Consider the following 14,216-nt stretch of genomic DNA (forward strand, 5'->3'; position numbering starts at 1 on the left):
ATATAATGAAGATGATTAATCATGAGAAACGTGGCAAATTAACAGGTGGAACCTACAAAATAAGCCCAGGGAAAAAATAATAAATTAACAGGTGGGAGATATTAACGAGATAGGCGAATTACTGGTCTAGATGAGCTAGAAGGATCAGAAGTGGTGGTCAAGTGTCAGGATGCCTAACATCCAGATTTTGGACATGACACAGTCTTTGGTGCAGATAGATCACGGGTATTACCATGGAATGGGAAGCTGGAATTGTATGTTGGGCATGATTGTGATGAGGAGGCTAAAGACCTAGAAGACCACAGTGTTAGGTGAGTGATCCGTGTTGGTGATTGTTGACGTTACCAAGAGCAGTTGGGAGATAGAATGGAAGATAGCAAAGTCTGAAGTGTACAACTGAAGAGTGAGGAAGTTGAGGGTCAGTAGATGACGTGAACAAGATCAGAGAGTAAATGATGAAGTCTATTACTGAGAAATTAAAATGTATTCAGGTTTTTGAAGGTAGAGAGAGGAGAAAAGGTTTAGAAGAAGCAAGGAAGAATATTCCCCACTTACAGGAAATAGAAAAGTAGCAGTCTCCAAAATGAGAGTGTTTCACGGACAGACTTTAGTTAGGGACAGAAGGGGAACTTTTCAGGGAGAAGGTTGAGTAGTAGAAGAGTTTTCACTCACTAAAAATTAGCCATTTAACTATTATCATTGTCATCACTCTTAATATTAGATTTCGAACCAGGTGCGATGGCACATGCCTGTAGTCCTAGCTACTCTGGGGCTGAGGTGGGAGGATCTCTTGAGCTCAAGAGTTGGAGGCTACCGTGAGCTGTGATTACACCATTGCACTCCAGCCTGGGTGACACAACGAGACCGTGTCTCTAAAAACATAATATTATTAAATTTTGTGATTAGCTGTTGTGTTATTCTTATTTCTGGACACTTTAATAAACTTTATAATATTGTATTATGTCATTATTATTGAATATGTTTCTTTCATTTTCTATAAAAGTTTGACTATTAGGCCTTTGATAACATCAAAATATTCATTATCCTCTCATATATATTGGAAAATCAGATTTAATTTCATTTGTGGTATGTTTACCATATGCCAGCCTCTTGCCTATTATTGCAAATATGAAAATATATAAGATATAATGCCTCTTCTCAAAGAGGATTAGTGAGCTCACAAGAATGTAATTTGTGGGCATATACTTCCATACTCACACACCAATCAGACTATTAGCAGCAGTCACCTCTGGGACAGTGAAGGGAATGGAGGGCTAGATATTAAGGGGAGCCTTCCATTTTTAGCATCTTTTAATATAATATGTTTATTTGCATATTTGCATCTTATTTGCATCTCTGCATCTTTTAATACAGTATATTTCTATTTTTTACAAATAAAAATATTAAGATAGAATTTTTGAAAGTCACATTTTTGTGTGTGATAATTAAAGGGAGAAATTGTGTTTTCTAAGCCTTTGTCTGTTTCTTCTAGGCAGGAATACCAATGGGACCAATGCCAGCAGCGGGAATGCCTTACCTAGGACAAGCACCCTTCCTGGGCATGCGTCCTCCAGGCCCACAGTACACTCCAGACATGCAGAAGCAGTTTGCCGAAGAGCAGCAGTAAGAGATCACCAAAATTAAAGGATAACAAAGATACATTATAGCATCTATCTTAAGAATTGTCTAATAATCTCTAGTGAAGATTTGAAACTAAAACAGTCAAAAGTTGTCTTTAAAACTCTTGGCCGGGCGTGGTGGCTCATGCCTGTAATCCCAGCACTTTGGGAGACCAAAGCGGGCAGATCACGAGGTCAGGAGGTTGAGACCATCCTGGCTAACACGGTGAAACCCCGTCTCTACTAAAAAATACAAAAAATTAGCCGGGCGTGGTGGTGGGCGCCTATAGTCCCAGCTACTCGGGAGGCTGAGGCAGGGGAATGGCTTGTACCCGGGAGGTGGAGCTTGTAGTGAGCCAAGATGAGCCACTGCACCCCAGCCTGGGCGACAGAACAAGACTCTGTCTCAAAAAAAAAAAAAAAAAACAAACTCTTAAGGCCTGGCCCAGTGGCTCATGCCTATAATCCCAGCACTTTGGGAGGCTGAGGCGGGCAGATTGCTTGAACCCAGGAGTTCGAGGCCAGCCTGAGCAACATGGTGAAACCTTGTCTCTACAAAAAATACAAAATATTAGCTAGGCTTGGTGGCTCATGCCTGTAGTCCCAGCTGCTCAGGAGGCTGAGGTGGGAGGATCACCTGGGCCCCGAGATTGAGGCTGCAGTCAGCCGTGATCATGCCACCGTACTCCAGCTTGGGTAACAGAGCGAGACCCTATTTAAAAACAAAAACAAAAAAGCCTCTTTAAAATACCATTATTACAAGTTTAGAGTCAAAAAGGACCTTAGAGATCCTCTAATTCAACCCTGTTGTTTTATATCTAGTGAAAGTGAAGTCCAGGAAAATGAAACAACTTGTCAGTCCAGGTAACACAGTTACCAGCAAAGCCTGAACCCAAAGTCAGGCCTCCTGATTCCCAGATCATTACTCTTTCTCCTGTATGACACTGCCTTCCCAAGCAGGTTCTTGTTTAATATGCAGAGCAAAGTGTGTTCTTACGTTTGTCTGCCTGTTTTTTGAGAACACTTTTGTATGCAAAAGCTTGTTTCCTCCTCTTGCAAATTAGATGAGAAATAAATTCATATTCATAATTTAGGTAAATCATTATTTAGACTCATGTCAAGTATTTTGGAATTTTAATGTAGTGAGGAAACAGGATTGTCATAAGAAAACTAGATCTTTAGCAATGAAATTTACACTTCTAGAAGTGCAACATGATATTGCTGAAACTGTTAGAAATCTGAATATAAAACAGTGTATAATCCTGGGAGCTTGTTTTTTATTAGGTCATTTTTCCTTCAGGAAACGATTTGAACAGCAGCAAAAACTCTTAGAAGAAGAAAGAAAAAGACGCCAGTTTGAAGAGCAGAAGCAAAAGCTCAGACTTTTGAGCAGTGTGAAACCCAAGGTAATACTTCAATACTTCTCTTCACCCAGAACATACACACCCTGAATGTGCCTCTTTCCACTCATTGAGTGGATGTCATCACTGGGGCACCAGCCCAAGCTGGGGCTGTGATTGACTCTTCTCATTTCGGTTTATCTAATTCCTAATGTGAAGGATTTTTCATTTTCTGTGAAGATACACTGTTATTGATGAGAATAGGGTATCAGCCATTATCTTCTCAACTCTTTTTTAGTATCATGACAATATTTGTAATCTTTTTCTTGGAAAGCAGTAATCCTGAATTCAGTGATATTTCATATTTCTCTTAGAGTCTTCACAGGACACTTAATATCAAACAGGTCTATCCTGAAGTATTTATATATTGGCCTTGTAATGTTTTTATTTTCTGTAGAGTGTCATTGTTTAGTCATTTACCTGTTTTTCTGACTTGGAGAAGTCATCATCAGAAGTATGTGGTAAAAATATTGGAAGTAGATGAGTATCTGTGCCTTTCTTAATTTGGGAGGGTTTAGGATAGAGTGAGGGATAAGTAATGAAATATACATATATTTGTTGTTTCTTAGACAGGAGAGAAGAGTAGAGATGATGCTTTGGAAGCCATAAAAGGAAATTTAGATGGGTTTTCCAGAGATGCAAAAATGCACCCTACTCCAGCATCGCACCCCAAGAAACCAGGTAGTTTTAAGAGGCATTACATTTTTCTTTTCTTGGAAGGTGATTTACGTAGTCCCTGTTTCTTTACCTCGCCATTATATGTGTGTGTGAAAAGTCAATGCAGAACTCTTCCTTCAAGCTAAGTACAGATTTGGATGTTCTCAAATGTGCAGTGGCTTAAGAGCTGTAGTCTGGATAACAACTGTCTTGGGAGGGAAAAAAACCTGTCTTCTAATTAAATGTCAGTACGACAATTTCACCTGTAAGTTTTCTGTATATAAATATATTAACATTAGTAAAATCTATTCAATCAGAGCAAATGTAATAAATGAGTTTACCATTTAATTCTCATTGTTTTACAGTAATTTTATGAACTAGTTCTGATTTCATTACTTAATGTGATTAAACTTATAAATTCTTAAAATGACTCGTTTCTAAAAATCATGGGTGTAATAATGCTCTTCTTGAAATTTTAGTTTCTCTAATGCATTTCTTTGTAATTTTTATCATCATTTATTGTCAGGTAAGCAAAAAGAAATGTACCTGTTTCAGAAAGCAGGGTAAAGGGATTGGGGGGTGGCGTTTGGTTGTTCTTTTGAACATTTGGCAGTTCAAATGAGTCTTGTATTTGCATAATTGTTACCACATTGTTTTTAAAAATTCAACATTTCAAGTCGGGCGCTGTGGCTCATGCGTGTAATCCCAGCACTTTGGGAGACTGAGGTGGGTGGGATCACTTGAGGTCAGGAGTTTAAGACCAGCCTGGCCAACATGGTGAAACCCTGTCTCTACTAAAAATACAAAAATAGGCCAGGCACGGTGGCTCAAGCCTGTAATCCCAGCACTTTGGGAGGCCGAGACGGGCGGATCACGGGGTCAGGAGATCGAGACCATCCTGGCTAACATGGTGAAACCCCATCTCTACTAAAAAATACAAAAAACTAGCCAGGCGAGGTGGCGGGTGCCTGTAGTCCCAGCTACTCGGGAGGCGGAGGCAGGAGAATGGCGTAAACCCGGGAGGCGGAGCTTGCAGTGAGCTGAGATCCGGCCACTGCACTCTAGCCTGGGCGACAAAGTGAGACTCCGTCTCAAAAAAAAAAAAAAAAAAAAATTAGCTGGGCATGGTGGTGCGTGCCTGTATTCCCAGCTACTCGGGAAGCTGAGGCAGGAGAATCACTTGAACCTGGGAGGCGGAGGTTACAATGAGCCGAGATCATGCCACTGCCCACTCCAGCTTGGGCGTCAGAGCAAGACTCCATTGCAAAAATTCAAAGTTTTGACATTTTATCAGCTGATTTCAAGAAAACGTACCTAATAGGTGAACAGTTTTCATAAATCATTTAGGCAGCCAAGAAAGTACTACCTTCTGCTGGAAAATGTTACATTGATAAATTTTATCTTGAACTCTTGTATTATAGTACCTTTCATGGTTGATATCAAGAAGGAATAATCACAGGCATAGTAACCAGTTCTTGATTTTCCGGGACAACTTTTACTCTGTTCTGTTAATTTCACTTAAGATTCCCATTCCAAAAGTATGCCCCAAAATAAAATATACAAGATTGAAAAGAAAACAGATATTAGCAATCAGGCTGAGATTAGAAAGGAAAAATATACCTAAAAATGAAAATTATAAGTTGAATAAGCTAGTCAAGGAGTAATTCAAGAATATATATTGGAAGTTAATACTAAAACTGGACCTAGGCTGGAGGTTAGGAAAAGGAGAGAAAGGCAGTCAGGAGTTCAAGACCAGCCTGGCCAACATGGTGAAACCCCATCTCTACTAAAAATACAAAAAATTAATTGGGCATGGTGGCACATGCCTATAATCCCAGTCACTTGGTAGGCTGAGGCAGGAGAATAGCTTGAACCTGGGAGATAGAGGCTGCAGTGAGTCAAGACTGCGCCACTGCACTCCAGCCTGGACGACAGAGTGAGACTCCATCTGAAAAAAACAAAAAACCAAAAACCTAGTCGTAAAGTATTTATAAAAAGAGTGTCCAGCCATTCTACCACCAAAGGCACCTTTTAAATTTCTCTTTATAGATTGTTTATCTAAAATGCTGAATACTGAATATACAAACTATATTGATCATATAAATTTTTTTTTTTGAGACAGGGTCTCACTCTATTGCCCAGGCTGGAGTGCAGGGACATGATCACAGCTCACTGCAGCCATGACTTCCCAGGCTCAGACAATCCTCCCACTTCAACCTCACGAGTAACTGGGACCACAGATGCACACCACCACACCTAGCTAATTTTTGTATTTTTTGTAGAGACGAGATTTCACCATGTTGCCCAGGCTGGTCTCAAACTCCTGGGCTCAAGCAGTCCACCTGCTTTAGCTTTCCAAAGTGCTAGGATTACAGGTGTGAACAACTGTGCCTGGCCCATCATATAACTTTTATACTTCTTTTTAATCATACACATTAGCTGCTAGAGTTGGTATGGGCCAAAATATATTCCACATAGAATTCACACATTCTAGCCAAATGCAAAGAAACATTGGTCATTATAGTATATCCCAAGTAAATAGTCAGGGTCCATTTAAAAAATATTTTAAGTAGCTGGGAACCCAAATTGAGAACCTAATTGTTGGGAGACTTGGAATATAATGTGGGAGGGCTTTTTCTTTTTAAAACAAACTTAATTAAGGCAATAATCTTGCATATTTTGCATCTTCTTAGAACTTTCAGTGCATCCAGGTTTTGTTTCATTGATCCTAGAGAGAGGAAAGAAGTATGCAGGGTCTCCATTTTTCAAATGAGAGCCATTTCTTAAAAAAAAAGACTACTCCTAAGCTTCAAGTCAGTGAAGAAAAAAAGACTACTTATTGTGACAATAGACTTTAGTCATATTAAAGCAATTCAAAGTAATTTAAAATGTGGGGAGGCTGGGCGCAGTGGCTCACACCTGTAATCCCAGCACTTTGGGAGGCCGAGGTGGACAGATCACCTGAGGTCAGGAGTTCGAGACCAGCCTGACCAGTCTGGAGAAACTCCATCTCTACTAAAAATACAAAATTAGCCAGGTGTGGTGGCATATACCTGTAATCCCAGCTGATATTCAGGAGGCTGAGGTAGAACCCAGGAGGTGGAGGTTGCTGTGAGCGGAGATCACGCCGTTGCACTCCAGCCTGGGCAACAGAGCGAGACTCTGTCTCAAAAAAAAAAAAAAAAAAAAAAAATCTGGGGCCAGGCGTAGTGGTGCACACCTGTAATCCAGCTACTTGGGAGGCTGAGGCAGAAGAATTGCTTGAACCTGGGAGGCAGAGGCTGCAGTGAGCTGAGATTGCGCCACTGCACTCCAGCCTGGGTGACAGAGCTAGACTCCATCTCAGAAAAACAAAAACAGAAACAAAACAAAGAAGGTGAGACGTGGTGGCTCACATCTGTAATCCCAAAACTTTGGGAGACCAAGGCAGGCAGATCATGTGAATTCAGGAGTTCGAGACCAGCCTGGCCAATATGGTGAAACCCTGTCTCTACTAAAAATACAAAAATTAGCCGGGCGTGGTGGTGGGCGCCTGTAGTCCCAGCTACTTGCGAGGCTGAGGCACGAGAATGGCTTGAACCTGGGAGGCAGAGGTTGCAGTGAGCTGAGATCATGCCACTGTACTCTAGCCTGGTTGACAGAGGGAGACCCAGTCTCAAATAATAATAATAATAGTAGTAGTAACAATAATACATGTAAAGATGCAACAATAAAATAGTATTGTTAAAGAGCTTCATGTTAAATGTAGCCCCAGTCGAGCAGGTTCATTACATAAGTGAATTTTACATTTAATAATAAAAAGCCACAGTGACATTTGTATCATTTAGTGCCAAAAATCTTTTAAAGGTAGTCGTAGTCTTCAGGCAGGGTTTACTTTCTTAAATTGACTGTTATTGTTTGATTCAGCACTTTATATATCGTAATGTTGATGCTTTTCACAAGAAAATATCACCTTAATAATGTGTTTAATATTCTTGTCTTGGCCAGGCATGGTGGCTCAGCCTGTAATCCCAGTGCTTTGGGAGGCCAAGGTGGGTGGCTTACCTTAGGTCAGGAGTTCAAGACCAGCCTGGCCAGTACGGTGAAATCCCTGTCTCTACTAAAAATACAAAAATTGGGCTGGGTGTGGTGGCTCACACCTGTAATCCCAGCACTTTGGGTGGTGGAGGCGGGCAGATCACAAGGTCAGGAGTTCGAGACCAACCTGGCCAATATGGTGAAACCCCATCTCTACTGAAAATACAAAAATTAGCCGGGCATGGTGGTTGCTACTTGGGAGGCTGAGGCAGAAGAATTGCTTGAACCCAGGAGGCGGAGGTTGTCATGAGCCAAGATCACGCCATTGCACCCCAGTCTGGGCGACAGAGCAACAGTCTGGGTGACAGAGCAAGATTCCATCACACACACACACACACACACACACACACACACACACACACACACACACAAACACAAAAAAATTAACTGGGCATGGTGGTGCGTACCTGTAGTCCCAGCTACTCAAGAGGCTGAGGCAGAAAAATCTCTTGAACCTGGGGAACAAAGCAGAGGTTGCAGTGAGCTGAGCTCATGCCATTGCACTCTAGCCTGGGCATCACAGAGAGATTCTATCTCAAAAAAAAAAAACAAGTTCTTTTGTAATTTTTATTCCTCATATGGTAACTTTACTGAAATATGATCTATGCAAGTGTGTGGATCAAGCATGATATTTCAAAAATTACAGGTTTGTATTGTGCATTATTTCTTACTGAATTTCTTAATAAATAATGAAATTTAGTCATCATGGTATATATCTGTCCAAAATGTATTCAGCACTATATAGGTAGGTTTTCTTACATCTGATGTGTATTGGTTTGAGATAATATTATCTAGATAAACAGATCATTTTGACTTCAAAAATAATCGTCACTTTGATGTAAAGCATCAATGGTCTCAGGGGAAAAATTATTAATCTAATGAAAGAAAGAAAGACTGTCAAGGCCAGGAGCTCGAGACCAGCGTGGGCAACATAGTGAGACACCATCTCTATGAAAAAAAAAAGAAAGGAAGAATTAGCTGGGTATGCTGGCATGTACCTATATTCCTAGCTACTCAGGAGGCTGAGGCTGGAGGATCGCTTGAGCCCAAGAGTTTGAGGCTGCTATGATTATGAGCTGTGAGCATGCCACAGCACTCTGGCCTAGGTCCTGTCTGTAAAATAAATCAATAGATACATACATTTTTAGTTTTGCCTTTTTTGAACCAAATGCAAAATAGCTATTAAAATTCCCCTTTAGAAAGACATAATATTGTGTATAGACATCAAAGTGTTTTACATGCATCATATAATTCCATTTGACTATTGTTACTTGTTATTTCTTGTTCACCTCCCTGTTTATGTTTCAATATATTCTTTTGCAATTGTACTACATCTTAATTCCTTTTTCTCTGTTGGTTTCCATTTTTGTGTGTTTCATTGCCATTTTCCATTTTGCAGATTGCCCCACATCATCTCATTCTACTAAAACTGTCTCCCCATCACCTGCCTTTCTTGATGAAGAAGAATTCAGTGACTTTATGCAGGGACCTGTTGAAGTTCCCCCATGTGGGCCTTCTTCCACGTCCCAGCCCTTTCAGTCTTTCCACCCCTCCACCCCACTTGTCCAGTTGCATACACAGAAGGCTGGGACACAGCCTCTCCCTCCAGGTCAGAGTCCAGTGCCTTTTGCCTTACATGGTGTCCCTGGGCAAATTCCTTACTTCTCTACTGCTTCAGCCTCACACAGTGTACCAAAAGCAGGTAACTCTTAGCATTATTAATGAAAATATTCTTAAGATATCCTGGGATAACTTATTTATGTTATATAAGTAGAATAATCCAGTGATGTTGGCAAATAAACATGTACATGAATGTATGACTGCTGTTGAAATTCAACAAAGAAGTGTTCTAGATTTTTAAGTTCTGGGGTCTTCACATTCCGGAAAGGTGATTTAAAAGTTTTGCTCCTCAAGTAGGAGCACTTTAAACTGCCTTATAACTTTAAAAGAAATCTTCTGATTTTTCTGGAAGATTGTTGTTTGGGAGATTCACCAATATCATTTTCTTAAGAATAAGGAGCTAGGAAAGGCTTCTTTAGAAAGTACTCTTTCAGCTTCAGTGACAGGGCACTTGGGGGCAGAAGCCCGGGTTGTTCATTTACTATCAGTTTGTCCTTGATGTGCCTTAGATTTTGTCATCTGTAAAATGAATAGAGACAGCTACACATCCTGGCTGGAGACAGGGTGCTGGGAGGGATCTTGGCAGACATGTACTCAGTCCAGACTTTCTCATTTGATGGATGTGAAAACAGACCAAGAGGTGATGATGATGTCACTGGCCAGAGGCCTCCCTAGGAGTTAGTGAAAGTGTTGTCTTATGTAGGTTGTCAGATTTCAAAGGTAGTGCTCCCTCTTCCACTATACTCTTCCACCTACTGTCTCATAGAATTCTTTAGAATCACAGTAGATAATTATGTTTACATTCTCTAAAATCTCTAATAGTCTCTCAAGTCCTATACAAATGTGCAATAATTGAATTATTTCAACGTTTACATTTTTTTATTTTTTGAGACAGAGTCTTGCAGTATCGCCCAGGCTGGAGTGCAATGGCTTGATCTCAGCTCACTGCAACCTCCGCCTCCTGGGTTCAAGTGATTCTCCTGCCTCAGCCTCCCGAGTAGCTGAGATTACAGGCACCTGCCACCATGCCTGGCTAATTTTTTGTATTTTTAGTAGAGGTGGGGTTTCACTATGTTGGTCAGGCTGGTCTTGAACTTCTGACCTTGTGATCTGCCTGCCTTGGCCTCCCAAAGTGCTGGGATTGCAGGCTTGAGCCACGGCGCCTAGCCACAGTGTTTACATTATATGTGGCAGGGCCTCCCTTTAGAATATGGAGGTGAGCTGGGCACCGTGGCTCACGTCTGTAATCCCAGCACTTTGGAAGGCTGAGGTGGGTAGGTCACCTGAGGTCAGGAGTTCGAGACCAGCCTGGCCAACATGACGAAACCCTGTCTCTACTAAAAATACAAAAATTAGCTGGGCTTGGTGGTGGGCGCCTATAATCTTAGCTACTCAGTAGGCTGAGGCGGGAGAATCGCTTGAACCTGGGAGGCAGAGGTTGCAGTGAGCTGAGATCGTGCCAGTACACTATAGCCTGGGCGACAAAGTAAGACTCTGTCTCAAAAAAAAAAAAAAAAGAATATGGGGGTGGAGATGGATGATTGAAAAGATTAGACATGTACACATATACAGTTATATATAAATAATCCTTCGTGCTGTTTGTTTAGGCCCTTCCTTGGAGGAGAAGTTCCTAGTATCTTGTGATATAAGTACATCTGGGCAGGAACAAATTAAATTAAATACTTCTGAAGTTGGCCACAAAGCCCTAGGCCCAGGTTCCAGTAAGAGCCATCCCAGTGTAACGGCCAGTAACGGGGGTGCTGTAGATGGATGTGTAAGTGGTACCACCACTGCAGAGGCAGAAAAGACTTCAGATCAAAACCTGTCAATTGAAGAGAGTGGTGAGCTCGTGAAACATTCAGCAAAAAACTTGTTTAACCAAACGTTGCTCAAATGCTAACACCTTAAGCATTAATCTTCAAATGAATGCTGCTTGATTTTGCTAATTGAAATTTTGCTTGAAATATATTTAATGCATTCCTTTCTCCAATTAACCCCTAAGATTTTGCTCTGAATTCTTTCAACACACTGTTACTCGTTTTTTAAAATGATTTTGATAACTGGTTTTCTTAATTGGAATCATTTCTGATTTAAAATTTTCTTTCCTTTTATTTTATAAAAACTTTCTTTTTTTCCATTTATACTTTGTCTTCTTCCATAAAGGTTGAAAAGTTAAAATGTAACTGGAAAAGTCACCAATGAGAATATAATCTTGCTTTGTCTACAATAAATCATATGCACCACTGCCTAAAATATCTAAATTTTATAAATTCAACCCTCAGAAATGAATTAGAATGTGGGCAGCCTAGGAAGCAAACTTTTGGGAGGATATTTCACTGGACAAAAAGCCCCCAAAAGTCCTGTATATTTAAAACATCTGTATCATATGTAGATTAAAAAAAAAAAAGAATGAAACTTTGCAAAGAAGCACTAGTAAAAACTGCAAGTAAAGCTTGGACAATTAAATATTTTTAGATACATAATTTTAAACTATCATCTATCATTTTTTTCCTTAATTTGTAATACATGTTAAATGGTGCAAGGCTTATATGATTTAGAATATTGAATTGATACATTTTAGATTTTGTATAATTTACTCTTTAGGACATAGTTAACGTACAAGAGTTGCTTAGAAACCAAATATTTTATTCTGAATCTGGGGCAGGGGGGACCAAATATTTTAATTGTATTGGTGACTTTTTTTAGTGTCTCCAGCCAATGCTGTTTATAAAGAACCATGACTCAGTGTGATTTCACCATCTTCTCCATGGACCACTGTATACATTGATGTTTCTTATCTTCTAGGTGTGGGAGTATTTCCCTCACAGGATCCTGCTCAGCCCAGAATGCCTCCTTGGATTTACAATGAGAGTTTGGTTCCAGGTAAAAAAGCCCAGGATTCCCATCTGGATATTTTGCTATAAAGATTGTAAATGTAGTTGTAAATATTTACTGTCGTAGTTACAAAATATGCAGGAGGAATTGTGACTTTTCTTTTTTTCTTAAAGAGTACAGAAATTAAATAAATGTCGTGTTTCATAAGACTGCCTCATGTATGGAATAACTATATAAATGAAGGAGAATAGTTTTGTGTTAATGTTTTATCAGCCATCATACTTCAATTTCTAAAAGCTCTTTTAGATTTATTATGCTTTAATGGACATTATCAAATATTTAGTTCAGCGATTAATAACATCAAGAATTTTACTAAAATATTTAATGTCATTTTCTGAATTCTTAGTTTATATTTTTAAAAATATTATTTCTATGACTTATTTGTCATGTAATACTATATGAAATAAAAGACCATGTGGGATCTTTTTTTTCATGTTGGAAGATGTGAAGGATAGTGTTTACTTTTTTTTTTTTTTTTTTTTTTGAGACAAGGTCTTACTATGTCACCCAGGCTGGAGTGCAGTGACACAATCTTGGCTCACTGCAGCCTTGACCTCCCCAGGCTCAGACAATCCTCCCACCTCAGCCTCTCTAGTAGCTGGGACTACAGGTGCGTGCCACTACGCCCAGCTAATTTTTGTATTTTTTTGTAGAGACGGGTTCTCACCGTGTTGCTCAGGCTGGTCTCAAACTCCTGGGCTCAAGTGATCTACCTGCCTCGGTCTCCCAAAGTGCTGCGATTACGAGTGTGAGCCACTGCACCCGGCCTACTTTTTCTTTACATATATTTTTACTGCTGAGCCAAAAAGAAAAAAAAAAAGAAAAGAAAATCCTTAAAGTGCATTTTCTTCTTTAAACCAAAAAAAATTTATTTTTAATTTTTATGGCTACATAAGTGTATATTTTTATGGAGTACATGAGATATTTTGATACAGACATACAATATGTAATAATCACATCAGGGTAGATAGGGTATCCATTACCTCAAGCATGTATTACTTCTTTGTGTTATGAACGTTCCAATTGTTATTTTTTTCTTAAAATAATTATTTTAATGAAGTATTCAAAATAATTTTAAACATCTGATCAGTAAGATTAGACACAAATGAGTATGCTGCACAAATTATTGTTGACTGTAGCTACCTTGTAGTGCTATCAAATTCTAGATCTTATTCCTCCTATCCAACTATATTTTTATGCCTATTAACCATCCCCATTATTCCCCCCTCCCCACTACCCTTCTCAGCCTCTGGAAACCATCATTCTATTCTCTGTCTCCATGAGTTCAGTTGTTTTAATGTTTAGCTTCCACAAACAAATGAGAATATGTGAAGTTGGTCTTTCTATGCTTGACTTATTTCTCTTAATATAATGTCCTCTAGTTCCAACCATGTTGTTGGAAATGACAGGATCTCAATTTTTTTATGGCTCAATTTTGCTCCACTGTGTATATGTACCACATTTTCTTTATCCATTCGATAAAGTGTCTGTCTACGGACACTTAGGTTGCTTTTGAATCTTGGCTTATAAATTAGTACAGCCACTGTGGAGAAACCTTTATACTGTTCTCCATAGTGGCTATACTAATTTACATTCCTACCAACAGTGTGTGAGGGTCCCCTTTTCTCCACATCCTCACCAGCATTCGTTATTGCTTGTCTTTTGGATAAAAGCCATTTTAAGTGGGGTGAGATGATATCTCATTGTAGTTTTGATTGACGTTTCTCTGATGATCAGTTATGTTGAGCCCCTTTACATAAGCCTGTTTGCCATTTGCATGTCTTCTTTTGAGAAATGCCTGTTTAGTTGTCTTGCCCATTTTAAAATCAGATTGTTAGCTTTTTTTTCTATTGAGTTGTTTGAGCTTCTTATATATTTTGGTTTTAATCCCCTGTCAGATGGATGGTTTACAGATATTTTCTCCCGTTCTATGTGTTGTCCATTTTTT

At 39.5% G+C, this 14,216-nt stretch overlaps 1 protein-coding gene across 14 annotated transcripts in view; it reads left to right on the forward strand.

Moving 5' to 3' along the window:
- The window catches only part of LOC105476893 (synergin gamma), a 95,119-nt gene that overhangs the window by 21,901 nt on the left and 59,002 nt on the right, over nucleotides 1–14,216 (forward strand). For 7 of the 14 annotated variants that reach the window (XM_011733201.2, XM_011733207.2, XM_011733205.2 and 4 more), the window contains 6 exons: nucleotides 1,493–1,623; nucleotides 2,920–3,025; nucleotides 3,589–3,700; nucleotides 9,153–9,455; nucleotides 10,981–11,214; nucleotides 12,179–12,256. In XM_011733201.2, coding sequence (XP_011731503.1) covers nucleotides 1,493–1,623; nucleotides 2,920–3,025; nucleotides 3,589–3,700; nucleotides 9,153–9,455; nucleotides 10,981–11,214; nucleotides 12,179–12,256 — 964 coding nt within the window. The remainder of the gene's footprint in view (nucleotides 1–1,492; nucleotides 1,624–2,919; nucleotides 3,026–3,588; nucleotides 3,701–9,152; nucleotides 9,456–10,980; nucleotides 11,215–12,178; nucleotides 12,257–14,216) is intronic. The other 7 variants (XM_011733211.2, XM_011733216.2, XM_011733212.2 and 4 more) reach the window with 3 other exon arrangements.

Source organism: Macaca nemestrina, chromosome 17, assembly GCF_043159975.1.
Source record: "Macaca nemestrina isolate mMacNem1 chromosome 17, mMacNem.hap1, whole genome shotgun sequence".
NCBI classification, from domain to species: Eukaryota; Metazoa; Chordata; class Mammalia; order Primates; family Cercopithecidae; genus Macaca; species Macaca nemestrina.